Genomic DNA, 27,620 nt, shown 5'->3' on the forward strand with positions numbered 1-27,620 from the left:
GTCAAAAGCACAAGGAATCCGCCAGTCTAGAAGCATTCAGATTCCCAGTAAGTAATTTTCCTTGCAGGGCTCTTTATCGCTACGAGCCTGGTGCAGAAACCTTCCCATCCTGAGAAGGGAGAGCCAGCTGCCACCTGCTAGGTCCACAGAGCTGCTTCTCACACTGCTTCCCCTGTCGCCTGCCCACAAGGCCACTCGAAAGGGCCCAGGGCAACGTGTCGATGGTGAGATGATTTGTGTCATGTACTCCCCCGCTTTGATTCTCTCTTCAACCTGACTTTCTTTTTCTCTGTAATATTATTACACTGAGTGTATCTTGGTCAACTCTGAACCCAAGCTGGGGCGAAAAAGACAAGCTGAGCTGCACATCTTCCTGCCTCTTGCCTGAGTCTCCTCCTCAAAGATGCCTGGCTGAACCCCCTCTGCCCCGAAGTCCCCTCTACCTTCAGGAAGAAACGGTGACAGACCCCTTGGTCTGGCGTCAGGAGCCCGCGCCTCTGCTTGTGATCACCTGGCGAGCTGTTTCTTTCCCCACTGTTTCTGCTGTTCAGAGGCGCTGCTGTGTCATGCCCCCTTGCTGGTACTGTTCTCGCTGCCCCATCGGCTGGGTGGATATCCACGGTCACCCCCAGAGCCACCTCCTCTGGGAAGCCTTCCACTCCTCAACCTTCTCCAAGCCTTAAGCATCCTCACATGGGCCAGTGACAGCAACTGCTGCTTGCTGAGCACTTGGTGTAACCGAAAGGTCATGGAGGGCTCGGCACAACCCTGAAGCTGCATCTACTACTACCTGTGTGATCAGGAAACTTAGGTTCAGAGGGTAAGCAACTCGCCCGAGGCCACCGTGGTTTCCTTCAGCCTCCTTCACTGGTGTACTTGCCTCTAGACCACTGAGTTCCCGCATCCCCACGGCCCTGCCCTGAGCAGCAAACATGGGCAGGAGAAATGCTGGGGTCTGCAGAGAAGGTGGCCCCCAGAGACAGGCTGGAGTGCTGGGTTGGACCAGGAGCCATCAGTGTACATTTCTCAGTACTCCAGAGAGCAGCTCACTCTCCTGCCCAGAGGACGGCTCTGGCTTTGGCTGGATGCAAAGGAGCGTTAGAGGTGCTATCCAGTCCTGAATTACTGTCCCTCTGTGAGCTTATCCACAAAGGCACAGGCAGGTAGCAGAACCTGACTCCCTCACAGACCCACTGGCCACAGGACTGACCTGACAGCCCCTGGAACAGTCTGAGCTTTATCTGGAACATTCTGCACTCTGTCTATGGGAAATGAGGGTTTACTGATCCCAGCAGGGTTGGCCGAGTGGTGCTCCCCAGAAACAACCATCTTATGATTTATCAGGAGCCTCTTCTGATTAAGTTCTGGGGTCTGACAAGTCTAGCCAGAAGAAGTCATTTCCAATCAAGACAAAGTTCGCACCGCATTAATAAAGTGAAGGATAAAAACCATACGATCCTCTCAATAGAGGCAGAAAAAGCCTCTGACAAAATCCAACACCCATTTCTGATACAACACTTCAGAAAGTGGGTATAGAGGGAAACTACCTCAACATAACAAAGGCCATATATGACAAACCCACAGCTAACAACATTCTTGATGGTGAAAAGCTGAAAGAATTCTTGCTGAGATCAGGAATAAGACAAGGATGTCCGCTCTCACCACTACTAGTCAACATAGTTTTGGACGTCCTAGCCACAGCAATCAGAGCAGAAAAAGAAATAAAAGGAATCCAAATTGGAAAGGAAGAAGTAAAACTATCACTATTTGCAGATGACATGATCCTAGAGAATCCTAAAAACACTACCAGAAAACTGTTAGAGCTCATTGATGAATTTGGCAAAGTTACAGGATACAAAATTAATACACGGAAATTGACAGCATTTCTATATACTAACAACAAAAGAGCAGAAAGAGAAATTAGGGAAACAATCCCACTTACTATCTCATCAAAAAGAATGAAATACTTAGGAATAAACTTACCTAAAGATACAAAAGACCTCTATTCTGAAAATTATTAAGCCACTGATAAAAGATATCAAAGATGACACAAGCAGATGGAAAGACATACCATGCTCTTGGATTAGAAGAATCAGTATTATCAAAATGACTATACTACCCAAGGCAATTTACAGATTTAATGCAACCCCTATCAAATTATCAAGGACATTTTTCACAGAACCCAAACAAAAATATTTTAATGTTTGTTTGGGAGCACAGAAGACCCAAAATAGCCAAAGACATCTTAAAAAAGAAAAGTGGAGCTGGAGGAATCAGGCTCCCTGACTTCAGACTATACTACAAAGCTACAATCATCAAAACCATGTGGCACTAGCCCAAAGACAGAAATATACATCAGTGGAACAGGATAGAAAGCCCAGAATTAAATCCATGCACCTACAGTCAACTGCTAAGACAAAGGAGGCACGAATATACAATGGAGAAAAGACAGCCCCTTCGATAAGTGGTATTGGGAAAATTGGGCAGCCACATGTAAAAGAATGAAATTAGAACACTTCCTAACACCATACACAAAAATAAACTCAAAATGGATTAAAGACCTAAATGTAAGACCAGATACTAAAAACTCTTAGAGGAAAGCATAGGCCAAACACTCTCCAACAAAAACCACAGCAATATCTTCTCAGATCCACCTCCTAGAGTAATGACAATAAAAACAAAAATAAACAAATGGGACCTAATTAAACTTAAAAGTTTCTGCACAGGAAAGGAAACCCTAAACAAAACAAAGACAACCCACAGAATGGGAGAAAAAATTTGCAAATGAAGTGACTGACAAGGGATTAATCTCCAAAATTTATAAACACCTTCTGCAGCCCAATACCAAAAAAACAAACAACCCCATCAAAAAATGGAGAAGATCTAAACAGAGAGTTCTCCAAAGAAGACATACAGATGGCCAAAAAACACATGAAAAGATGTTCAACATCACTCATTATTAGGGACATGCAAATCGTAACTACCACCTTACACTAGCCAGAACGGCCATCATCAGAAAGTCTACAAACAGGAGTTCCCGTCGTGGCGCAGTGGTTAACGAATCCGACTAGGAACCATGAGGTTGCGGGTTCGGTCCCTGCCCTTGCTCAGTGGGTTAACGATCCGGCGTTGCCATGAGCTGTGGTGTAGGTTGCAGACGTGGCTCGGATCCTGCGTTGCTGTGGCTCTGGCGTAGGCCGGAGGCTACAGCTCTGATTGGACCCCTAGCCTGGGAACCTCCATATGCTGCAGGAGCAGCCCAAAGAAATAGCAAAAAGACCAAAAAAAAAGAAAAAGAAAAAGAAAGTCTACAAACAATAAGTGCTGGAGAGGGTGTGGAGAAAAAGGAACCCTATGACACTGTTGGTGGGAATGTAAATTGGTGTAATCACTGTGGAAAACAGTAGGGAGATGCCTCAGAAAACTAAAAATAGAACTACCATTTGATCCAGCAATCCCACTCCTGGGCATCCATCCAGAGAAAACCGTAACTTGAAAAGATACATGTACTCCTATGTTCACTGCAGCACTATATACAATAGCCAAGACAGGGAAGCAACTGAAATGTCCATCGACAGAGGAGTGGATAAAGAAGATGTGGTTACATATACACAATGGAATATTACTCAGCCATTAAAAGGAAAGGGATGACAGCATTTGCCGCAACATGGATGGACTTAGAAATTATCATGGTAAGTCAGATAGTGAGACACCAACATCATATGCTGTCACTTACATGTAGAATCTTAAAAAAGGACACAATGAACTTCTTTGCAGAATGGACACTGACTCACAGACTTTGAAAAACTCATGGTTTCCAAATGAGACAGGTTGGGGGGTGGGGGGATGAGCTGGGGGTTTGGGATGGAAATGCTATAATTTGGTTGTGATGATTGTTGTACAACTATAAATGTAATAAAATTGAGTAATAAAAAAATTTCTTAAAGAAAAAAAAAGGCAAAGTTCAGTATTGGGAGAATTTGAACCCTGAAGCCCTTCTAATTGAGGAGTCTGAGCCCTACCTGTGCCCCCTGGAAAATGCTGATGGGGAAAACTGCCTACAAAACAGACACTTGGAGTTCCTGCCGTGGCTCAGCAGGCTATGTATCTGACTAACATCTATGAGGATGCAGATTCGATCCCTCGCCTCATTCAGTGGATTAAGGACTCGGAGTTGCTGCAAGCTGTGGCATAGCTTGGATCTGGCGTGGCTGTGGCTATGGCTGGTGGCTGAGGGTCTGATTTGACCCCTAGCTTGGGAACTTCCATACGCCATGGGTGTGGCCCTAGGAAAAAAACCAAACAAAACCAAAAAACAAAATCAGATGCTGCATGGACAACTGTGAAAACGGAGAGGGATTCTTGTGAATTTTCTCAACACAGTGGGATCAGGCCACTGTGCTTACAAAGAGAAAAGTGCTTTTTTCCTGGGGCAGGAAAGGTAAGAGGTCTGCATTTTACTGTAAGGTGTTCAGCAATTATGTTAATGAAACATTAAAAATAATAATGGTTTATTACCTGTCAACAGTGGGACCAAGGAATGATTTTTTTTCCTCTTCAATTTTTACCATGTCTCCAAAATTCTCTCCCCCCACCCCAACTTCTTAGGGTTGCACCTGTGGTAGATGGAAGTTCCCAGGCTAGATGTTGAATCCGCAGGTGCTGGCCTATGCTACAGCCACAGCAATGCAGGATCCGAGCCTTGTCTGCGATCTACACCACAGCTCACGGCAAAGCCGGATCACTGAGTTGGGCCAGGGATTGGACCCACATCCTCATGAATACTAGTTGGCTTTTTTTTTTTTTTTTTTGGTCTTTTCCAGGGCCGCACCCACGGCATATGGAGGTTCCCAGGCTAGGGGTCTAATCGGAGCTGTAGCCACTGGCCTACACCACAGCCACAGCAATGTGGGATCTGAGCCGAGTCTGCAACCTACACCACAGCTCACGGCAATGCTGGATCCTTGACCCATTAAGCAAGGCCAGGGATTGAACCCGCAACCTCATGGTTCCTAGTCGGATTTGTTAACCACTGAGCCATGATGGGAACTCCACTAGTAGGGTTTTTAACCTGATGAGCCACAATAGGAATGCCTCCCGAATTCTAATAACGAGCAGGTTATAATTTTTGAGTAGGGGATTAAGAGTGCTTTGGTTGAAGCTGCTCTGCCAGACTCCAGAAGCCAGTGCTTCCTGTCGCTCACTGGTCAGGGGATGACAGGCAGTGAGGACCTGTCCATCCCCAGTGTACAGATGCACTGCACTTGGCACTACTGGTCCGCTCCCCCTGCCCAGTGTGGGGCCCCAGGGGCCTCACCAAATCCCAGGGGCTGTCCTCCGATCCGCACCATCTTCCAGAGCTCTCCAGACGCGCTTGTGAACAACAAGTTACTAGGAAACCTTCAAAGGGAGCAAGAGATGTCAAAGCCCAGACGGGAACGATGGTCCCTCCACCTGCCCTCCCTGGAGCGTCCCTGCCCTTGGGGCACCGATGGGGGGTCAGTGTGAGGGGGTGGCTGGCCCCAGCTCAGGTGCCCGAGGACCCTCCCCAGCCCTCGGCCCACATGCTCTGCACCTTCCTCGTCTGGGGGCAGGGAGCGGGGGGCAGGAAGGCAAGGCTGGGACTAGGCTTTGGAACAACTGCCCCCTTGGCTCAGGCTGGCCAGCATGCCCCTCCCCAGTGCCCGCCAGGGGTGCTGAGGGACAAACAGTGCTGGATGGCCGGGGCCCAGGTCTCTGAGCGGCCTGTCACCTGCGATGAAGGGCTGCGGCGGGGACGCTCTAGGACCAAGTGCGAAAGCCCCCACCCCGGGGCCCCGCTCACCTCTGCTGGGTCTGCACGTCCATCACCAGGGAGATGTAGCCCTCGATGAGGGAGAAGGAAAAGAAGCGGATGTGGCCGCAGTCGTCGCCGGCCGCCATGGGGTCCTTCACTCTGGGGGCCGAGGGAGCTGGTGAGGGGTAGCGTGGGGCCCCATCGTATCCCGACCCCCACCTCGCCCGCCTGGCCTACCCATTGGCCTCGGGGGTGGGGGGTGGGGGGTGGGTCAGGAAGAGCACGGAAGCCCTGGCTCTGACTGATTCTGCCTTGCTGGGGGACCCTGAGCAAGAGGCCTCTGCCTCTGCGAGATGGGATGACTGACGCCATGGCATTCGCAGAGGTGGGCACCGCACTTCACAGCGCTGGAGGCCCAGGTGGCCCTCGGCGCGGGCTACACTTGCCCCGTCCTGGGCAGGGTTTCTCCGTTCCTCTGTGGGCCCACATCTCAGGGCATGGTCAGTGGTCACTGCCAGCCTGCTGGCCCCTGGCTCCCACTCAACTTGGTGTTGGCCTAAACTTAAAATCTGCCCTGAGGAAAAATGCAAAGCTGTTGTCCACCCAGTGAAAAAAACCCAAGCTCTTGGCTTTTCAAGTGACTGGGCTTTTCGAGTGACTGGGCTTGCCCTTTGCCCTTGGCGCACAGGGGCGTGGGTGTTTACCGCATCTACGTGTGGGCCTGGGGCTTCATCGAGTTTTAGGAAGGATGGATGTCGCCCTTCTCAAACCAGCTCTCAGGGTGCGTCTGTGCCTCTGCCCTCAGACCAGCTCCCAAGGGGCTCGTCTGTGTCTGCCCCACAGCCTGGGGCTCCTGGGAAGAGCAGCGCCTCTCCTCAGCCCCTGTGCAGTCCCTCACCCCAAGGGGAAGGGGTCCTACCCGTTGGAGTAGAACATGACGTCCATGAGGAGCGTGGCAACAGCAGGCAGCGTGTCGGGGTCCAGGCTGGTGACACAGAACCTGTTGCTCGGGCTGGACAGCGGGTGGATGACGGGCCTCTGGACTGTGAGGACACAAAGACAACAGGTGCTGAGGCTGGGAGGAGAGGAGAAGCCAGGGGCTGGTGGAGGGCCCAGGGAGGAGAGGGCTGGGGCCAGTGGGCAGTTGCGTGGGGAGGCCTGGCTGCAGGCCTCCAGTCTCCTGCGCCACCTCCAGCTCTCCGTGTTCTCTAGGCTCCCCCCCAGGCCCCTGGGCCTTTGCACATGCCAGGCTGTGTGCCTAAAAGGCCCTTCCCAACCTTCACCACCTGGCTTAGCTCCCGCTTGTGCTCAAGCTTCAGCTTGAGTCACTGCCTCTAGGAGGCCCGCCCTGACAATGCTGGGCCAGGTCAGGAGGGGCCTCTGGCCATGGCTGGGGGCATCCACATCCACTGCCTTTGCCAGATGCAGAAGCAGGGTCTGATCGGGACTGCTGTACTGTGTTCTGCCCAGCCCTCGACCAGTGCCCTGAGAACGGGGCTGCCCTGGAGCAGGACTTTCTCTGCACAAAGCTCCTCTCCCCCAGCTCACCCAACTTGGGCTTCACGAAGCCGTTGGTGATGCCGAGGTTCTCAGCTGCCACGGTCTCGCCATTGACGACCCGCAGGATGGTGAACTCCGACGACAAGGTGTGGGTGACAAAGGGCAGGTCCCGCTCACGCACCTGGGGACGGGAAGTCAAGGACGTGAGTGTCCCCTGGCTGCTGGATGGAGTGGGCCTGGGGGCACCAACCCCTGCACACTAAGATCCTATCCCCAGAACCAGCTTCCTCATCTTTGCCTCTTGATGTCCTGGCTGGGGACAGGAGCCTGGGCCAACAGGCACGCGACTCCTTAGCGGCAGCAGGGAGGATGCAGAGGGGAGAAGATGCCGTGTTGAGGGTCAGGAGGTGCAGGTCCGTGACCCCCTCCCTTTTAACTTTGGTGCCCAGACCTGTCCCTGCTCCTCCCAGGCCCAAGCTTTCCAAGTGGCCGTGCCCCATGGGAGAAGTGCACGAGTGACACGGTGTCCAGGAATTGCCATCTGTTCCGTGACCAGACATACTTGCTGCCCCAGGCGAAGGGTATGGGATCGGGGAGCCGGAGGTCCAGCTGGGAGGGTGCCCGGCCCACACATGGCCCCAGCCCACTCCTGGCATCCAGCGCAAACCAACATGGGCCATGCAAAGGGCAGGCAGTGGGGGGGGGGCTGGACTGAGGACCCAAAGGTCCCCTTGGCCTCTGAGCCGATCGGAAAAGGTGGAGAAGGGAACAGCATAGACTTTGCAGACTGCGTCTGGGGGTGCCCGCGCGGCCCAAGGCCCTGGCTGTGGCTTTACCAGGATGAAGTCCGTCTGGTACGTGGACAGCATGAACACGGAGATGTTCTGGTCGGCCAGCGGGGCGATGACGGACTTGGCGATCTTGGTCACACCGATGGGCTGGGAGCTGGAGAAGCTGCCACCTCCTGACACCACGTTGAGGGCCAGCCAGGTGGCGTCGGCCACGCTCAGGTGTTCTGAGGAGGGCAGCTCTGCGGGGGAGGACAGAGAAGGCAGGTCTGTGACTGATGGACCCCGGTTGGGTGACCTCGGCTAGCTCGCCCCCTGGGCCTCAGCGCCCTCGTCTGTCCGAGGAGGATGGGATCGGCCTCAAAGGTCCCATCCAGGGAGGACCAGGCAGGGAAGGTCCTCAGAGACTCTGGAGGTGCCGGGCAGCTTAGCAGGGCGGGAACCCTGGGGACAAGCGGTTAAACTGTGCTGGGCCTCAGTCTCCCCAGGAAGACTTTTTTTTTTGGGGGGGGGGGTCTTGTGTCTTTTTAGGTAGCTGAGGCATATGCATGTTCCCAGGCTAGGGGTCCAATGCGAGCTGCAGCTGCCGGCCCACCCCACAGTTCATGGCAACACCAGATCCTTAACCCACTGAGTGAGGCCAGGGATCGAACCTGCAACCTCGTGGTTCCTAGTCGGATTTGTTTCTGCTGAGCCATGACGGGAACTCCTCCCCCAGGAAGACTTTTGGTATTTCTGGTTCTCACCACCCTTCTCGGGGTCAGTGCAGCCATCACCACCTCATACCAGGGGAATAGGTCTCAGTTTTCAAACTGGGGTCCAAGGAACCTCCTGGTAGTGGTGGAGGGTTAGAGGTGGAGGGGAGGCCAGAGGACAGGGTGGGGGCCTGGGATTTCTCTCCCTGCTTCAATCAGACCTGCACTTTGGGCTCCTCTGGAAGCACTCGAGCTCCAGGGGGGGTTCCTGGGGCAGCCACCTTCCAGTGGGCAACAACTGTCACCCAAGTCCCACCTGAGAGCCTGGGGATCCTGGGAGTTGGCACCAGCAGAGGCAGGGTGGGGGAGGTTCAAAGTGGTAGCCATTGCCCTTGACTGGCTCATGAAGGCCACCCACTGCACCCTGCCCCGCAGAGAGACCGCCAGGACACGGTACACACACGTGTGCGTGGCCGCGTAGACAGGCAGCCATGGAATGGAGCAGAGGCTGCACACGGGACTCTCCATACATCAGAGTCATCTGCTCAAACCCGCCCCTATCAGGACTGCTATTCCCACCATTCGTGTCACAAACCAGCTCTGAGGGGCTGGAGATGGGCCCAAGATCCCTTAGGGAGTGACAGAGCCAGGATGCAAACCCAGGTCTGACTTATAACCAGACCCTTACGCTCTGTGCTGGGCACATGGGAAGCGGGGGTGGGAGCTACAAACAGGGGCTGGGACACTGGCACGTTAGGGGGGCTGTGATGATCGTGACTGTGCCCAGCTCCGGTCATCGGGGCGACCACAGCCCAGGGAGCCCATTGGCTCTGCTGGCTGAGAAGGGCCAGTCCCGGCCAGGCTGGCTGGGGAGGCGGGCGGCTTCCTGGAGAAGAAAAAGGGTTTGGGAAGGAGAGGAGGAAAGGCTTTAAAGGGCCCTGGTTTCCACATCCAGACCTCCACCTGTCGGCCAGGGGGTCCCCAGGACCACCAGGGGAACCATGCTCCCCACAACCCGGAGTCTCAGCTCAATTCTGACATTCTAAGGGGTCTGAACCAGGTCAGGGAGGAGACATCCTGGGGGCAGCGCTGTGAGCCCCTCACCCTGCCATCTTAAGCAAACACTGTCCCAGGAGCCACCCATGCCCTGCTGCTCCCATCGCCTAAACAGTACCAGTTTTAATAGTGTTAAGTGTTTTAATACATAAAACATTAATAAATATATTTAATGACAAAATGTGTAAATGCCCCTTTTCAGGAGGGAGGACAGAACCCTGAAAGCCTCCTTGGGAAAATTCTGGAGGGTTCCTTCACGTCACCACACGCGCATGCAACAGGACCGTGTCCGCGTCGACAGACCTGCCTGCTGCCGGCCTAATGCACGTTCCCCACAACTTAAAACCATGTGGTGGCCTCGCACGTCCTTTGGAGTAAAAGTCAAGGTCATGATGGAACCAGTGCTGTCGGAGCCGGCTTTCTAGGCTGACGGACCCAAGCAGCAGTGCCCCACCCCACGCGGCTGCGGAGCCCTCGAAATGGGGTTAGTGCCACAGAAGAAACACAGCTTTAATTAAGAAGTTTAATTTGATTTTGGTTCACTGAAACTCCCATGGCTGCGTGAGCCGAGTGGCTAGTTCAGGTCTACACTTGGCGCCACTAGCACAGCTCCTCTCGGGTGAGGGCCTTGCTCAGTTCTGTTTTCTGCTCTTCTCAGCGCCTGGCACACGGAGGCTCCAAATGAATGGAGGAGGAGGGACAAGGGTGACTGTCCCTGCCTCTCTACTCTGCCCAGGCCCCTGTCCCCACGCATCTCCCTTATCTGTTCAGCCCGTGCCCCCAGCTCAGTCTCTGGTCCGGGCGCGGTCACACTGCCAGACCCCAGGGGCGGGGGGCTGTGGACGTCACCCAGCGCTCCGACACCCGGCTTCCCAGGATCGGGCCAAGGGCTCAGGGCCGTCCCCAGACATCGCCCACTTCCCTGAATTCTCAGTCCCCCCCCCAGTGGGCACTGGGCAGAAAGCTGTCCATCTGCTTAGAGGCCTGGCTCGGAGAAGCCAGCCCCTCCCCCACATCAGACTAGGAAACTGAGGCCCAGAGAGGGACACCGACTGGCTCGAAGTCACAGTGTGGAAAATGCGGACGCCTCCTTCTGGCACTGTGGCATGCCTTCTAGACCCGCTTTGCCACCAGCTTGCACTGTGGTGTCAAGAAAACCCCTCTGGTGGCACTTAGTTTAGAACGGTAAGGTGGGGATGTCTGGGCAGCTGGGGTCCCAATGTCCCCATTCTGACCCCAGGGGCCCACTGGTCCTGTAAGGCCTTCGTCTGGCAGGTGGCCCCTCTCGGCCTCGGCCCTGCCCTCCGTCCCCCGCCTGCGTGCCACCATACAGTCATCTAGTTGGGCCTGATCTTTAGCATCGGGGTCCTCGGCAGGCATGTGGGGGTGGTGGCAAAGAACACAGGCTTCGGGCTCAGACAGTGACAGTGTCCTGGCTCCGTCTGGAGCCAGCTTGCCCTTCCCTAGAGGAAAAGTGGACCTGTTCCAACACTGACAGGGATTATCACTTCTGCTATTGCCTATCGCCCAAGGCCCTAAAAATAGCCTCTGAGGACGCCCCCTGGTGGGTCGCTGAGGACACCTGCCACCTCCCAGACACAAAGGAGGCGGCTCTGTCGCTGAGAGCCCCCGACCCCTCCAAGGAGTCACCGTTTCTGGCTGCAGGACCTGTGGTCCCCGGGGCTACGTGGCCACGCCCTCTGCACAGTCTGTCAGGCTCCTCCTGCCGCCCCCCCGCAGCAGGGTCAAGGGTCCTGGGGTCCGGCACTTCATCCCGGCTGGGTGATCCTCGGCAGAATCACCGCCCCTTGGTTTCTTAGTTTTCGAATGCGGGCTGATGAAACCAGGATCGACTCCAGACGACGCTTGGAGGATTACACGAGCTAATCCCCATCAAGCGCTTAGTTAAGTGCCTGGCGTCTGAGCGCTGATGAAAGCCACGGCCTTTCTGTTATGATGCTGCTGGTGGGAGTTTTGCTGGTTTCTGGAGCGAAGTCAGGGAAAATGCATCAAGAGTTTAAAACGCGCCCTTTCACCATAAAGGAGTAGTTACTCATGAGATGAAGAGTCAAGGGTATGAGTGTTCAACCAAAAAGGATTTAAAACAAAGACCTGGGAGCTCCCTACGAGTCAATGCCAGGCTGGACAGATGAATGGCAGTTCATCCATGATAGAAGACTATACATCTGCTAAAGAAACCTGTTTTCCAGCTATCGAAAACATCTTCCAATCATTAAGAAGATCAGAATGTAAAGCTGATGTTAGATTAATGATGGAATTAGGTCTCATTCCGTAGGTATAAGGGGGGCTTTTATTCTCAGCTGATAAGTTCTCAGGTGCTCGGGTGAGCTGTCCTGAGGTCTTAGTTTCAAATGGTCCAGTAAATAATAAATGTATGTGTGTGCTGTTTACGGACAGGATGTGAAAACAGGTGTCCTCAAAGGTGATGGGCTGGCAAGTCTAGTTCCAGGTGGAGGGACCAGGGGGGTTAACTGCAGGCTTTCAACGTCATGTAGGTTTGAAAACTGTCAAAATACAAAAAGTATCGGGAAAGCCCACTTTGGAAGGCTACCTGTCGGTGGGAAATTATGTGGGTGGAATACTAGGAAGCACACTCACTACGGGCCAAAATGCTGCACAATATCCACCTGTGTGGGTGCAGAATGGGGGGATCTCATGAGAAGACTCTGCCACGAGAAGGACGGGGGGGCTCTCCAGGGGCACCCCCACAGTGGCGCTCCATCCTCAAAGCCCACACCTCCTCCCCTGCTGCCCTCCTGCCTCTCCCCATCCTGGGGGAGGTAATCTCAGCTCTAGGCGAGAGGGTTGGCTTCAGGGGACAGTAAGACCTGGCCCTGCCCAGGATCTGAGCTCCTTCACTGACCTGGAGGACCCTCACCTGGGGTCCTACTCTGCCCCCTGGCTTACCGAAACGGGAAATTAGAGCTTAGAGCTAGGAGGGAGGCACCAGGAGCACCGACAGGCACTGCACTGGTTGCCCTGGTGGATGCAGCAATCCCCTGGTGGATGTCACATGGCCACACGCATGCCTTACGGAACTGAGAAGAAGGGAGGGCGATCCCATGTCAGGGATGGGGTCCCAGAGGCCACAGTCGCTAAGCAACTTGCCCAGAAGGTATCGGAGGCTGGACTGAACCTGGGTGCCCCCCTCTTAAGCCCTGGGTAAAGCGAGGAGTTACTTCTTCCATCTTCTGACTAAGCACGGCCCTCCGAGCCTCAAGAGTGCTGCAGATCACACTGACACACTTAAAGAGACAGTGAGGGGTGGGGTCCCTGATGTGCAGTGGATTCTTCTAACTGCCCCCTACGCAGAGCCGGGGTGCGGCTACTGCTGTTACCTTGGGTCCCTCCTAACACCTGGCGTTGCACATGGAAGTGCTCATTAAATATGTAAAAGCTCAAATGCACAGGCCCGTCCCTTCTGTCTGCCACACAGACACAGAGCATCCGTTTGAGACAAGAACCTCTAAAATCCCACAGTGGACAAGGAGCTGTCTGGTTAACATCTCTGACAATCGTCCCCCCCTCCCAGGAAGGGTCTAGCATCTTACGGACACAGCGAACTGCAGACAGCCGCTGGTTTCGGCCCCAAAAGCTTCACGCTGGAGGTTCTGCCAGCGAACAACCAAGGCACCCTGGCTGACGTTACAGCGGTCAAGGGAGGCCCTGGGGTGAGAAGCAAGACTGGCAAAGCTGGGACACGGGGCACCATCCTTCATAGAGACCAGCACGGCCAGCATCCCTCCCTGGCACCCCTGGGGCGGCCACACGATCAGCCTCCCTTTCTGACCAGGAGGCTCCTGAGAGAATCCCCCTCCCCGGAGCTGAGGCAGGACAGTGGTACTCACCATCGCTGCTTCTCACTGCGCCCCCACATCACCCCAAATCCTGCCATCTGAGAGCAGACTGCCCTGGGCCTGGCCCCCTTCAGGCCACGGGAAGGACCCCAGAGATGATGCATTTCTGCCGAGCTCCAGTTAACAATGAGAGCAGCAGGTGAATGAGAGTCTTATTTTCTGCCCCCTGTAGCTCTACAGGGTGAATCAGAGAGACTTACTACTTAATTTTTAATTTTTTTTTTAATGGCCGCACCCCTGGAACATGGAAGCTAGGAGAGAGACGCCAGGTTAGGGGTCGCATTGGAACTGCAGCCACCGGCCTACACCAGAGCCTCAGCCACGCCAGATCCAAGCTGCGTCTGCGACCTACACCACAGCTCACGGAAACGCTGGATCCTTAACCCACTGAGCAAGGCCAGGGATCAAACCTGCATCCTCACAGACACTAGGTCGGGTTCCTAACCTGCTAGGCCATGACAGGAACTCCCGAGATTTACTACTTCAACAAACATACTTGGTCGTTTCTCGGGTAAGAGGAAACATCCCAGCAGCCTGGGGTGCTGACCAGGAATCACTGCCCGGAAGGGAGGGAGACCCTGACTTGGACGTCACAGCGTTAATGACAGCCAGTGGCTGGGCCGCGCCTGGGCTAATAATTTAAACCTCCTTCCCATGTACCACCTGCCCTGGATCAAAGAGTTAGTCATCAGCTCTGTTCCTCCCCAGAGGAAAGGCTCAGCAAGAAACAGAAGCTCCAAGATCATTTTTAATGGTGCCAGGCACCGCAGGGTCTGAGGCTGGGTCCCTATACCTCCTGGTCTGCCCTGCCTTACCCTGCCCGGGACCCATACATGACCCCGGCGGTGAGGCCCCGGGCAGGCTGCATCACACGCCTATGCTTCAGTTTCTGCATTTAAATAAGAGTTGTTCCCAGCACTATGCACAGTGTCTGCAGACAGAAGCACCATCAGGGCTGGTGAAACGTTAATCTCCGTTGACGCAGGGTCAAGTCTCGGCTCTCTGGTCTTGCCTTCAAGGGCCTCTCCTGTGGGGTCTCCTCCACGGCAGAGTGTCCTCTGCGACTCGCTCTATAGCATCCAACTCTCCCTGCACGCCCCGACTGCAGTGACAGCCCGACAGTTAATGGTAAACTGAGCGGACAGGCCCTGAGGCTCACGGAGTTAGAGGTGGTCTCGCTCATTCCAGCCCCATCTCCAGGGCCCAGCAAGACACCCACACAGAGCAGGGGCTCAGGAAACACTGCCCGCCACCCCCTCCACCCCCGCCTCAGAATAATCAGCTGCGAGGCAGCCCAAGGCCCAAACACAGCCTCCAAGGCCTGCAAAACCAGCAGGCCAGGTCCTGTAGCTTCCCTCTCTCCCTCCCAAGGTGTTTTCTCATTTGCTGCCTCAAGAGGTAGAGAGAGAGAATTAGTCTCCTCTGGGGAGGCAAGTTAGAGAGTATCTATTCCCAGAGAACAGATAATCTGCGGTGTTCTTTTTTGTCTGCCAGGCCCATGGTATGGACAAGTCCCCCAGACAAAGGACTGACCCCGCGCCACAACGGTGATAATGCTGGGTCCTTAACCACTAGGCCACCAGGGAACTCCCTACGGTGTTCCTTCTACATCCCAGAGGCCTTGATTCCCAGTCGTTCTACGTAAAGGCCTGAGTGCCCATAAGGAAACACACGTGTTTGGGCTGCCTGAGCAGACACTCCTCATGGGACTGTGCTTTGTACTTAAAGCAAAATTCCCACCTGTGGCTTCTGTGAGCAGAAAAGTCTGGTGAATGAGTGAGTGAGTAACTCCATGGGCGCATTTGATGATGGGGCAGGGCCTCCCGTCGGGTCTGCTCGGTCCCTGCTCTGGCCACAGAGCTTGCTCCTTGGAGGCAGGGAGGGACACAGTGCCCCTTGGGATGTGGGGGGGCTGGGCCCGGCCCCCCCATACAAGCTTGGTGCCCTGGACCATGTGCGTGTAAGGATGACGGCCCAGAGCTGTAGGAGCTGCTTTCTGGGGATTCACCTTCTCCCCAGTAAAGAAGCTTTCAATAGATGGCTGTTGCAGCAGCAGCCTGAGTTAAAAACCATAAAACAGTCAACTCCTGACCCCACAATGCCCTATCTCAGACCCTGTTTTGGAAACCCACCTGTATAAGGATAAATGTTTACAGACTTTATAAATTTCTCACTGGAGGACAATTAAAACAACTTGAATGCCAACTATGGGGGACATGGCAAGGAAGCAGGATGCTGCTGCAAGGCTTGGGATACAGGAAATTCTAAGTTGTTGAGTGAAAATATTTCTGTAAAGAGACCACCTGAGAAAAGTTAGAAGGAAAATCATGAAAAAGTGACTAGAGGTTATCCTGGGGGTGGGACGAGGGTTTTAAACAATGTCAGATTTTTGCATCCTCCGCAGGTTTGGCAGGCTGTGGCTTAGCGGTCCCGCATGACCACCAGCTCTGGGCAGGGGGTCCAGCTCCCTTGCTGGTGAATCTGGACACATGAGGCCCCCCCCTCCCCCGCAGCTTCTCTTTGATAACCACAGAACCAACCACGGCCCTTCCGCATCAGGTAACACGGATTGTCCAGCACTCGGCACCCAGGGACGTTCACTGTTACTTTCGAGCAGGACAAACAGGACAATGAATTTTAACGAAGAATAAAGCGAAAAGGATGTGGGGGAGGGGCAGGGAGGGGGGGTGTCTTTTCCGGGGTGATGGAAACGTGTGGGAAATAGATAATGGTGACGGCCACCCAACCCTGTGAACATCAAAGGCCTCTGAACTGCGGTACATTTAAAAATGATGAATTCTACGGGACGGGAACTACGTCTCCAGCTAAAAACTGAAGCAAGAAAAGGAAAATCATAAAAGGATGGCGGTTCGGGGCCTGCTCCCGTGAACAAGGCCTGAGGGGGTTTTACGGGGCCTCCCTCCCAGCAGGTGCTTCAGAGAACAGGCCCCTGCTGTCCTGGTCGCTTCAGCTCCCGGTGGGGTGAGCACGGCCCCCTTTCAGCTCTGGGGCCTCTCCTGGGGGAAAAGTCTCTGGAGCAGAGAGGGAGGGGATGGGTCAGGACACGGGGAGAGCAGGAAGCTCTGCTGACTTTCGAACCTGCCAGCAGGGGGGGAAGAGAAATAAGGGAGCTGCAGGCCAGCGTCCAGCCAAACCCCTCACGAGAGAAGCACTTACCCAAGAAGCCCTCCTCATCCACAATGATGGTGTAATCCTCCGGGGTCTCGGTCAGACTGAAGAACTTGCACCTGGCGGACAGACAGACAGACACAGGACATTGAAAGTCCAGTGGACGCAGCAGCCACCCACCTGTGACCCAGGGGAGATGCCTGGGTTTACCCAGAGCTCGGCCCCAGGCTGCTCGGGGGCTGTTCATCTCTCCTTCCACTTCCCCAGCTCTGACTCAGGAGGCCTCGGAGAGGCCCAGAGACGCTGAGTGTGTCCCTTCTGCACCCCCCAATCTTTGGGGACCCCTGAGCCGGCCAGGTTCCAGGCAGCTCTGGAAAGGGAGCCGCAAGAGGAACTGCCTTTTCTGTGCCCCGCGCCCTCAATTCTGGCCTCCGGGCCTCTGTTGTTGTGTCCTTGCCCATCTGTGTCTTGGTCCCCCCTCCCCACTAGCTGTCACTTAAAGAGCCTAATTCAGAGGCGAGATCAAGATGCCAGAGGAGTAAGATGTGGCAGTCATGTTCTCTCACAAACACATCCAAAAAACCCGTCTACATGGAGAACAACTGACACAGAACATCTACTGAACACGGGTAGACCTTAAACCTCCAAAAAGGGCAAGAAACCCTCCACATAACTGGCTAGAAGAAAAGGAGAAAAAAAGACAGATAAAAAGGAATCGGGGAGTTCCCTTCATGGCGCAGCGGAAACGAATCCGACTAGGAACCATGAGGTTAACGGGTTCGATCCCTGGCCTCGCTCTGTGGGTTAAGGACTCGGCGTTGCCCTGAGCTGTCGTGTAGATTGCAGTCGTGGCTCGGATCCAGCATTGCTGTGGCTCTGGGGTAGGCTGGCAGCAACAGCTCCGATTCAACCCCTAGCCTGGGAACTTCCATATGCCCCAAGTGAGGCCCCAAAAAAGGACTGGAAAAAAAAAAAAGAATTGGGATAGGACCAGCACTCCTGAGAGGGAGCTGTCAAAGAGGAAAGAAACCCACACCCTGCAAAGCCACCTAACTGACCAGGAGATCAGCCAAGACAGAGGGACCTCAAAGCCTCAGAGAAAAGCACAGCAGCTGGACTGAGGGGGGCAAAGCAGAGTGAGAGCCACACAGACCACCTCCCTCCCCTGCCCCGGACACCACAGCCTGAGATGCTTGGGCAGGGGCTGGGTGCTGAGACTCAGGCTCCAGAGGTGGGCATAGCCTGCCACCACTAGGGATCTGTGCCCCAGGCACCTCAGAGGTCGGCACAGAGGAGGGCACTGCAACCAAGCACTACCCGTTGTTGCTCTCACTCCCCTGGGAACACACACACCCTGCCGCTGCCGCTGCCGAATGCTCCAGGTGCCACCTACACCTGCCTGAGGGTCACTGCAACTGCCCAGAGCCCTGCAACCAGGAGCAGCCTGTGCCACATTCCCACTGTCAAGGGCCCAGCAACCAGGCACTGGCTACTAGCCCTGCCCACTGCCTCCATCTTCCTAGAAGCACAGAAGCACACACGGCACTGTATTGAGGGGATAACTCAATACAGGGGATAACACTGAGGAAAGAGAGAGCAAACATCCAAAAAAGCAGCCCAAATGTCCAAAAAAAAAAAAAAAGTAACTAAGCCCTCACAAAATACCCAGGGGCACTTGTGCATATAGATAGCCTTCCAAGACTACGGTAGCTGTTGTCCCTAAACTCACAGCATGAGAAAAAGATAAGCAAAGTGAGAAGCTCGGAACCATTCCCAGTTCAAAGAACAGGAAAATTCACCTGAAGGCGCCAACAATGAAATAGACCTCTGCAGTCTAACAGACATGGAGTTCAAGAAGGAGACGGTGAAAATACGGAAGGAATTAAGAGTGAATGTGAAGGAATTAAGAGCGGATGTGAACAGTCATGCCGATTACTTCCGAAAGGAAGTAGAAAACACAAGGAAGAGACAAGAAAAATTGGAAAATTCCTTGGCAGAGACATGAACTGAGCTAAAGGCACTAAAGAGCAGAATGAATGATGCAGAGGAACGAATCAGTGATGTGGAAGATGGGATAATGGAAATCACCCAATCAGGACAGCAGACAGAAAACCAAAGGAGCAAACACGAAAGCAACAGAAGAGATCTATGGGATAACATAAAGCAGGCCAAGCTACACACAATAGGAATTCCAGAAGGAGAAGAAAAAGGGGATTGAAGATATATTTGAAGAAATTATGTCTGGGAGTTCCCGACGTGGCTCAGTGGTTAATGAATCTGACTAGGAACCATGAGGTGGCGGGTTCAATCCCTGGCCTTGCTCAGTGGGTTGAGGATCGGGCGTTGTCGTGAGCTGTGGTGTAGGTTGCAGACGCGGCTCGGATCCTGTGTTGCTGTGGCTCTGGTGGAGGCCAGTGGCTACAGCTCGGACTTGACCCCTAGCCTGGGAACCTCCATATGCCGCGGGAGCAGCCCAAGAAATGGCAAAAAGACAAAAAAAAAAAAAAAAGAAAGAAAAAAAAAAGAAAAGAAATTATGTCTGAAAACTTCCCAAATCTAAAGCAAGCAGATATCAAGATACAGGAAGCACAGAGGACCCCAAACAAGTTGAATCCATAGGCCCCCACCAAGACACATTATAATATACATAGCAAAAATTAAAAGATAAGGAGAGGATTCTAAAGGCAGCAAGAGAAAAAACAAGGAGTTAATTACCTTAAATGTCAATGGACTGAATGCGCCATCAAAAGACAAAAGAGTGGCAGATTGGATAAAAAAAAATAAGAACCTACAACATGCTACACTATGCTGCCTACAAGAGACTCACCTTAGGGCAAAGGACACAAAATGAAAGTGAGGGGATGGAAAAAGGTACTTCATGTGAATGGAAAAGACAGGAAAGCAGGAGTTGCAATATTCTTATCAGACAAAATAGACTTTAAAATGAAGGCCATAAAGAAAGACTAAGGACACTAATGGATTAATAAAGGATCAATTCAGGAAGAAGATATTACACTTGTCAATATATATGCCCCTAATATAGAAACACGCAAATAGTACAACAAATACTAACAGACATAAAAGGAGAAATTGATGGGAATACAATCAGAGTAGGAGACTTTAACACCCCACTCACATCAATGGACAGATCCTACAGACAGAAAATCAATAAGACAACAGAGATCCTAAATGACACAATAGAAAAGTTAGACTTAATTGATATTTTCAAGACATTACATCTTAAAAAAATCAAGATATACATTCTTTTCAAGCGCTCATGGAACATTCTCAAGGACTGACCACATACTGGGGCACAAAACTAACCTCAACAAATTTAAGCGTATGGAAGATATTTCAAACATCTTCTCTGATCACAATGGCATGAAACTAGAAATCAATCACAGGAAAAGAAATGAGAAAAAACTGACTACATGGAGACTACAACATGCTACTAAAAAACCAATGGGTTAATGGGAAATCAAAAGGGAAATTAAAAAATACCTTGAGACAAATGATAATGAAAACACAACCATTCGAAATCTATGGGCTTGGCAAAAGCAGTTCTTAGAAGGAAGTTCATAGCGATACAGGCCTTCCTCAAAAAAGAAGAAAAACCTCAAATCGACAACTTAACCTGCCACCCAGAAGAATTAGAAAAAGAACAAACAAAATCTAAAGTCAGGAGAAGGAAAGAAATCATAAAGATCACGGAGAAAATCAATAAAACAGATTCAAAAAAATTATAGGAAAAAAAAAATCAATAAAACCGAGAGCTGGTTCTTTGAAAGGTTAAACAAAATTGACAAACTTCTGGCCAGACTCACCACGAAGGGGAGAGAAAGCACGCAAGTAAACAAAATAGGAAGTGAAAAAGGAGAAATCTCAATGGATACTTCAGAAATACAAATAAATAAACACATAAGAAAACACTATGAACAATCTCATGCCAACAAACTGGACAACGCAGAATAAATGGGCAACTTTCTAGAGACACAGAGCCTGCCAAAACTGAATCCAGAAGAATGAGATCAACTGAACAAACCGATCACTAGAAATGAAATGGAATATATAATAAAAACACTCCCTACAAACAGAAGTCCAGGACCAGCTGGCTTCACAGGTTAATTCTACCAAAAATACAAAGAACTTATACCCATCCTCCTTCGACTTTTCCAAAAGGTTGAAGAAGAAGGAATAATCCCAAAGACATTCTATGAAGCCACCATCACTGTTAACACCAAAACCAGACAAAGATATTACCAGAAAAGAAAACTATAGGCCGTTGTCTTTTTATTTTATTTTTTGGTCTTTTTAGAGTCATAGCCAGTGGCACATGGAAGTTCCCAGGCTCGGAATCGAATCAGAGCTTAGCTGCTGGCCTACACCACAGCCATAGCAACAGCAGATCCGAGCTGCATCTGTGACCTACACCACAGGTCACAGCAACACCAGATCTTTAGCCCACTGAGCGAGGCCAGGGATCAAACCTGCATCCCCATGGATACTAGTCAGATTCATTTCCGCTGAGTCGCAAAGGGAACTCTATAGGCCAATATCTTTGATGAGTATATACACAAAGATCCTCAACAAAATTTTAGCTAACTGAATCCAACAACATACAAAAAAGATCACACACGACCACCAAATGGGATTCATCCCAAGTTCACGAGGATGGTTCAACATATGCAAATCAATCAACGTCATACACCACATTAACAAAAGAAAAGTTATCTCAACAGATGCAGAAAAAGCATGTGACAAAGTCCGCCATCCATTCATGATAAAAACTCTTATGCGTATACAGGGAACATACCTTGACATAATAAAAACCATTTATGACAAACCCACAGCCAATATAACACTCAATGGAGAAAAGCTGAAAGCCTTCCCGCTAAAATCTGGAACAAGACAGGGGTGCTCACTCTCACTGCTTTATTCAACATGGTATTGAAAGTCCTAGCCGCAGCCATCACACAAATAAAAGAAATAAAAGGTATCCAAATTGGAAGAGAAGAGGTAAAACTGTCACTTTATGCAGATGACATGATACTACACAGAGAAAACCTAAGGACTCCACACAAAAGCTAACTGAACTGATCAATGAATTCAGCAAAGCAGCAGGATACAAGAGTAACAGTCAGAAATCAGTTGCATTTCTGTATACCAACAATGAAATATTAGAAAAGGAATATTAAAAATAAATACCTTTTAAAATTGCACCCCCAAAATTAAATACCTAGGAATAAACTTGACCAATGAGGTGAAAGATTTATATGCCGAGAACTACAAAACATCAATCAAGGAAATTAGAGAGGACTCAAAGAAATGGAAAGATACTCCATGCTCCTGGATTAAAACAATTAATATCATTAAAATGGCCATACTATGCAAAACAATCTACAGATTCAATGTAATGCCTATCAAATTAACCATGACATTTTTCACAGAACTAGAACAATCCAAAAATTTATATGGAACCATAAAAGACTCAGAATTGCCAAAGCAATCCCTAGGAACGAAAACCAAGCAGGAGGCGTAACTCTCCCAGACTTCAGACAATACTACAAAGCTACAGAAATCAAGACAGTGTGGTACTGGTACAAAAACACACATACAGACCGATGGAACGGAATAGAGAACCCTGAAATAAACCCAGACATCTACAGTCAATTAATCTTTGACAAAGGAGGCAAGAATATAAAATGGGAAAAAGAGAGTCTCTTTAGCAAGTGGTGCTGGGAAAACTGGACAGCTCTAAGTCAGTCGACAAAACTAAAACGCACCCTTACACTATGCACAAAAATAAACTCAAAATGGCTTAAAGACTTGAACATAAAACAAAATACCATAGGAGTTCCTGTCGTGGCTCAGCGGTTAATGAATCTGACTAGGAACTGTGAGGTTGTGGGTTCGATCCCTGGCCTTTCTCAGTGGGTTAAGGATCCGGTGTTGCGGTGAGCTGTGGTGTAGGTTGCAGACACAATTCGGATCTGGCGTAGTTGTGGCTCTGGCATAGCCTAGCATCTGTAGCTCCAATTAGACCCCTAGCCTGGAAACTTCCATATGCTGCGGGTGTGGCCCTAAAAAAGACAAAAGATGAAACAAACAAAAAACAGTGTAGAGGTGCCTCAGAAAACTAAATATAGAACTACCACATGATCCAGCCATCCCACTCCTGGGCATATATCTGAACAAAACTTGAAAAAAGATATATGCACGCTTATGTTCACTGCAGCACTATTCACAATAGCCAAGACATGGAAACAACTTGAATGTCCAGTGACAGCTGACTGGATTAAGATGTGGTACATATATACAATGGAATATTACTCAGCCATAAAAAGAACAAAATAATGCCATGTGTAGCAACATGGATGGAACTAGAGACTCTCTTACTAAGTGAAGTAAGTCAGAAAGAGAAAAACAAATAACATGGTATCACATACCTGGAATCTAACATATGGCTCAAATGCTCCTACCTACAGAAAAAAAACCAAACTCACGGACATGGAGAACAGACTTGTAGTTGCCAAGGCAGAGTGGCTGGGAGTTTGGGGTTTGTAGATGCAAAGTACTATTTGGAGTGGCTAAGCAATGAGGGCCCACTGTATAGCACAGGGAACTTTGCCTAATCACTTGTGATGGAATATGCTGGAAGACAATGTGAGACAAAGAAGGTATATATATGCGTAACTGGTTCACTTTGCTGTACAGCAGAAATTGACAGAAGACTGTAAATCAACTATAATGAAAAATTAAAAAAGAAATATGATGAAACAAAAAAGTTGTTTCATCATTAAAAGAAAAAAAAAAAAAAAAGACTAATTCAGGGGGGTTAAGAATTTGGTGTTGCCCCAACTGTGGCATGGATTCAACCCCTGGCCCAGGAACTTCCACATGCTGTTGGTGAGGCCAAAAAAAAAAAAAAAAAAAAAGACTGAATTCACATCACCTGAGCAACAGCCCAGCCTTGAGGGTGCTTTTCTTCCTTGTACAAGAGAGAGGTGTGTGCCCATCTGTGCCACTTTGGGGCACTGATCCTTAACGACCACAAGTCACCTTTGATAATACTGCTTAGCCTGGGGTCTAAGTTGCTCATCTTTCCCTGCAAATGTGACCATCAGTTTCCCAAGGCCAAGGGTCCAGTGATCACTCCGTCTGTCTGTATTCCGTCCCTGCTGGTCTCAGCCTGATGCGTGCTCTTGGTACCTGGCAGGCATGCTGGGCTCCATGTCTAGACAGCCCTGGGGCTGGGCTTCCAGGCTTCCCATCACCAAGTGAGGGAGGTTACCACCCCTCAATGCCTGTCTCCCCATCCCCCATCCAGCCAGAACGGCCCCCAGGACAGCCCGGGGGGGCAGCTGTATGGAGAGATGGCATGCACAGGCAGCAGGTGCAGGAAACTGCCCAGGGTCATTTATTTACCTGGCATCACTGACCTCAAGTGTGAGGCCCGGCTGGGGCTCTGTGCCCAAAGTGTAAACCCATCCACCACAGGAAGCTGTGACAGGAGGCCCGGCAAGTAACCCCAACGAGAGCCCGAACAGCCCTTCAATGAAGATTAAACTGGGAAAGGAGCCCTGGAGTGGATATAATATCGCAGGGGATGGGGGTGGCTAGAACAAAACAACCCCGGAAGCACCCCTTTCGCTATCTTCTTTAAATTTTTCGCAAGGAGTGAGAACGACTAGACGTGGCAGGAGGGCAAAATGGTATAGGGTTTGTAAGACCGTTTGCCAGTTTTTTATAGAGTGAAACATACATGAGCACACACAGTCCTACTCCTGGGTATTTACCCAAGAGAAATGAAAGCATATGGCCACACAAAGGCCTGTATGCAAGGGTTTACAGCTTTTATTTGTAAGCCCCCCCAACTGGAAACCACCCAAACATCGTCCTTTCAGCTGGAGGAATGGACAACCTGCAGCAGAGCTACACGGCGGAGTGCGGGTCAGCCATGAAGGCGAGGCAGTCACGGACTCCTGTGACAACGTGCATCAGAGCCTCGAGCGCGTTTGCTAAAGCCAGACTCAAAAGGTGACACACTATATGGTTCCATTTCTATGACATTCTGGAAGAGGCAAATCTGTAGAGACAGAGAACAGATTCGTGGGTCCCAGGGGCGGGGCTGGGGTTGACTTTTGAGGGCCCCTGGGGAACCTTTTGGGGTGAAGGGAGTGTTTGGCATCCAAGATGATACACATCTGTCAAAACCTGAAGAACTGTCCCCTAAAAAAGGTGACTTTAACTGTACATGCAAATTATATCTCAACGAACCGGGCTTCAAGGAAAATGCTCGTGCCAGAGTCGTAAATGAAGTAGCCTTCCCCGCCCCCACCCCCAACATTCCGTTCAACCAGCAGCACACACTTCAATTTCCCTCTAGCTCTTTGGTTTTCAAATTATCTCTCTGTCCCCGCCTGTCCCGTATCCAATTTGCAACTATTGCCTGGACGAATGAAATCTGTCACTGCTGGGGGACAATGGCAAATTGTCACCCTTGTGAGTGGCCACTGCTGATATGGCCTAGCCTTGTCCTGGGGACCCCTGTGTGTTCCGAAAGAGCCTTGAAAGCCCCCTCAAGTCACCAGACTGCCACGAGTGGATACTCCATTCCCTGGGCGAGGGAGCAGCCACCTCCTCATCTGAGAGCCCGGAGAAGGCAGACAAACGGAGGTGGCCCTTGCTCCCGGTGCCCTCTCTGTAGTGAGGGACCCTCCAGAAATAGACCATCTAAACTACCCTGAGGGCACAAACACCGGCAGAAGGCGACGAAGGTCTCTGCCTAAATGGGGTATAAATATGCTGTTGATGTGACCTGTCTCCGGGGGCGAGTGCCAGCTGTTGCACATCCATCTTGGAATGTGCCCTCTGGGAGGGCCAGTCAGCTGAGGGGCCTGCAGCTCCTGCTCTGCTCACCCCACTCGGGAGCTGGCCTCCTGCGCTCCTAACATTACTCCCTCATAACCCACGTGTCTCGGCGCTCACCCCACCCGACCTCTGAGGTCTGTTTTCCCCTCTCCAGCACTCCCCTCCCTGTCAACGCTTGCCTGCAAGCCTGAACCAGCCTCCCCTCGTCTCGCTCCTCCACTCCTATGCCCCCAAAGTTGGGCAAATGTTCTTTCCCCTGCCCAGCACACTTTTCCCTCCTCTTTTTTTTTTTTTTTGTCTTTTTGCTATTTCTTGGGCCGCTCCCTCGGCATACAGAGGTTCCCAGGCTAGGGGTGGAATTGGAGCTGTAGCCAGCGGCCTACGCCAGAGCCACAGCAACGCGGGATCCGAGCCGCGTCTGCAACCTACACCACAGCTCACGGCAACGCCGGATCCTTAACCCACGGAGCAAGGCCAGGGACCGAACACGCAACCTCATGGTTCCTACTCGGATTCGTTAACCACTGCGCCACGACGGGAACTCCCTCCCTCCTCTTTGGTTGGAGATGTGCTCCTCATCCTTTAAGACTCTAGTTTAAGCACCTTCTTTGGGGTGAAACCTTTTCTGGTTGGCACCAGCGACGTCTCCTCTCTCACTTCCCACCACCAAGGTTGCACTCCTTGGACAGTAGGTCTGTGAGAGGACGTTAAGGCCACCGTGCACAGCTGGGCTGGGAAATCATACCTCTAGGGGATAGTTCCTTCACCTCCCAGTGCAGTGCATGTGAAGTATGCTCTTAGAATTGGGCAGTGTGCAACCTGCACAACTGCACATGACGGTCCTCAGTGCTTTCCACCATCTATGACAAGTCATTCTTGTTTTCCCCTAGTGGACCATGAGCTTTCACAGGAGAGGATGGTAGGTTCTCTGTACATATACCTTGTACCTGACACTGGCTGGCCAGAGAACCAATACTTTTTGTCTGATGAGCAAAAGAACAGACTATGGCCACATGTCTAAAAGAAGTTCCAATCAAAACAAACTCTGCTTGCCCTTGTGTGGCACTGCCTTGACGTACCTCTCGTTGGGACTAGAGACGCTCAAGTCTCTAGTCCTAACTCCATGCTTCCTAATGAGTCGTGGCTAGATTTGCACCCCAGATGCTGGGCCTCCAGTACTTGTGGCCTCTCCTTACTTATAGGGAGCTGGAGAGAGAACCAAAACCCAGCAGTCAGCTGGCCTGCTGCCAAGTGCTGTCAGGAAACCCGAGGAGAAGGGTTTGCCCTCTGGATGCCCTCATGTGCTTAGGAACAGGATAAAATAACAGGGACAGAGAGAGCAGCCTAGGAGAGTCGGAAGAGAACTGAGGTCCTGGAGTTGAGACCTAGGTTCCAGGCTCAACTTGGCACCCAGGGGTGATGAGCCCTGGGCTGTTTCATTTCTCTGGACAATGAGGGACAGGTTCGAGGTGGACTAGTTTCCATTCAGTTCCAGCTTAGGCCCGGGCCACATGGAACACTGCCCGCTCTACTGCAAGGTAGACCTCAAGAGGCCTGGCAACAAGGCATGGACAGACAATCCCAGAACCACTGTCTGGAAAATGACCTTCCAGGGCAGTCAAAAGCCCCAACCAGTTCCAACAAGAACCTAAGACAGATCTTCCATCCTGGTGGCTGAGTAGGTGTTGCATCAACTCTGAAGCTCATTCATCTCAGTCTGTGTGATGAGTGTCCTTAGAGTTGGGCAGTGCACAACCTGTGCAACTGTGTGTGGCTTGTCCTGGAGAAGCAAGTAGGCAGATAGGGCACAAAACTGATCAATGAAGGAGGGAGACTGGGGAACAGCAGCTCTGGGAAAAGCCCTTGGTTCACTATGGTTCTGGACACAGCCCGAGAATCATGCAAGTCCAACGTGTCCTTGAACTCT

The 27,620-nt window shown here is 51.4% G+C and overlaps 1 protein-coding gene across 2 annotated transcripts in view; it reads right to left on the reverse strand.

Moving 5' to 3' along the window:
- The window catches only part of CASTOR2 (cytosolic arginine sensor for mTORC1 subunit 2), an 82,651-nt gene that overhangs the window by 7,319 nt on the left and 47,712 nt on the right, over positions 1 to 27,620 (reverse strand). For both annotated transcript variants that reach the window (XM_047779914.1, XM_047779915.1), the window contains exons 2-7: positions 16,871 to 16,941; positions 8,113 to 8,306; positions 7,325 to 7,457; positions 6,696 to 6,819; positions 5,825 to 5,935; positions 5,318 to 5,400 (exon numbers count right to left, since the gene is read on the reverse strand). In XM_047779914.1, the coding sequence (XP_047635870.1) occupies positions 5,318 to 5,400; positions 5,825 to 5,935; positions 6,696 to 6,819; positions 7,325 to 7,457; positions 8,113 to 8,306; positions 16,871 to 16,941 (716 nt within the window). The remainder of the gene's footprint in view (positions 1 to 5,317; positions 5,401 to 5,824; positions 5,936 to 6,695; positions 6,820 to 7,324; positions 7,458 to 8,112; positions 8,307 to 16,870; positions 16,942 to 27,620) is intronic.

The sequence above is a fragment of the Phacochoerus africanus genome, chromosome 5 (assembly GCF_016906955.1).
Source record: "Phacochoerus africanus isolate WHEZ1 chromosome 5, ROS_Pafr_v1, whole genome shotgun sequence".
NCBI lineage: Eukaryota > Metazoa > Chordata > Mammalia > Artiodactyla > Suidae > Phacochoerus > Phacochoerus africanus.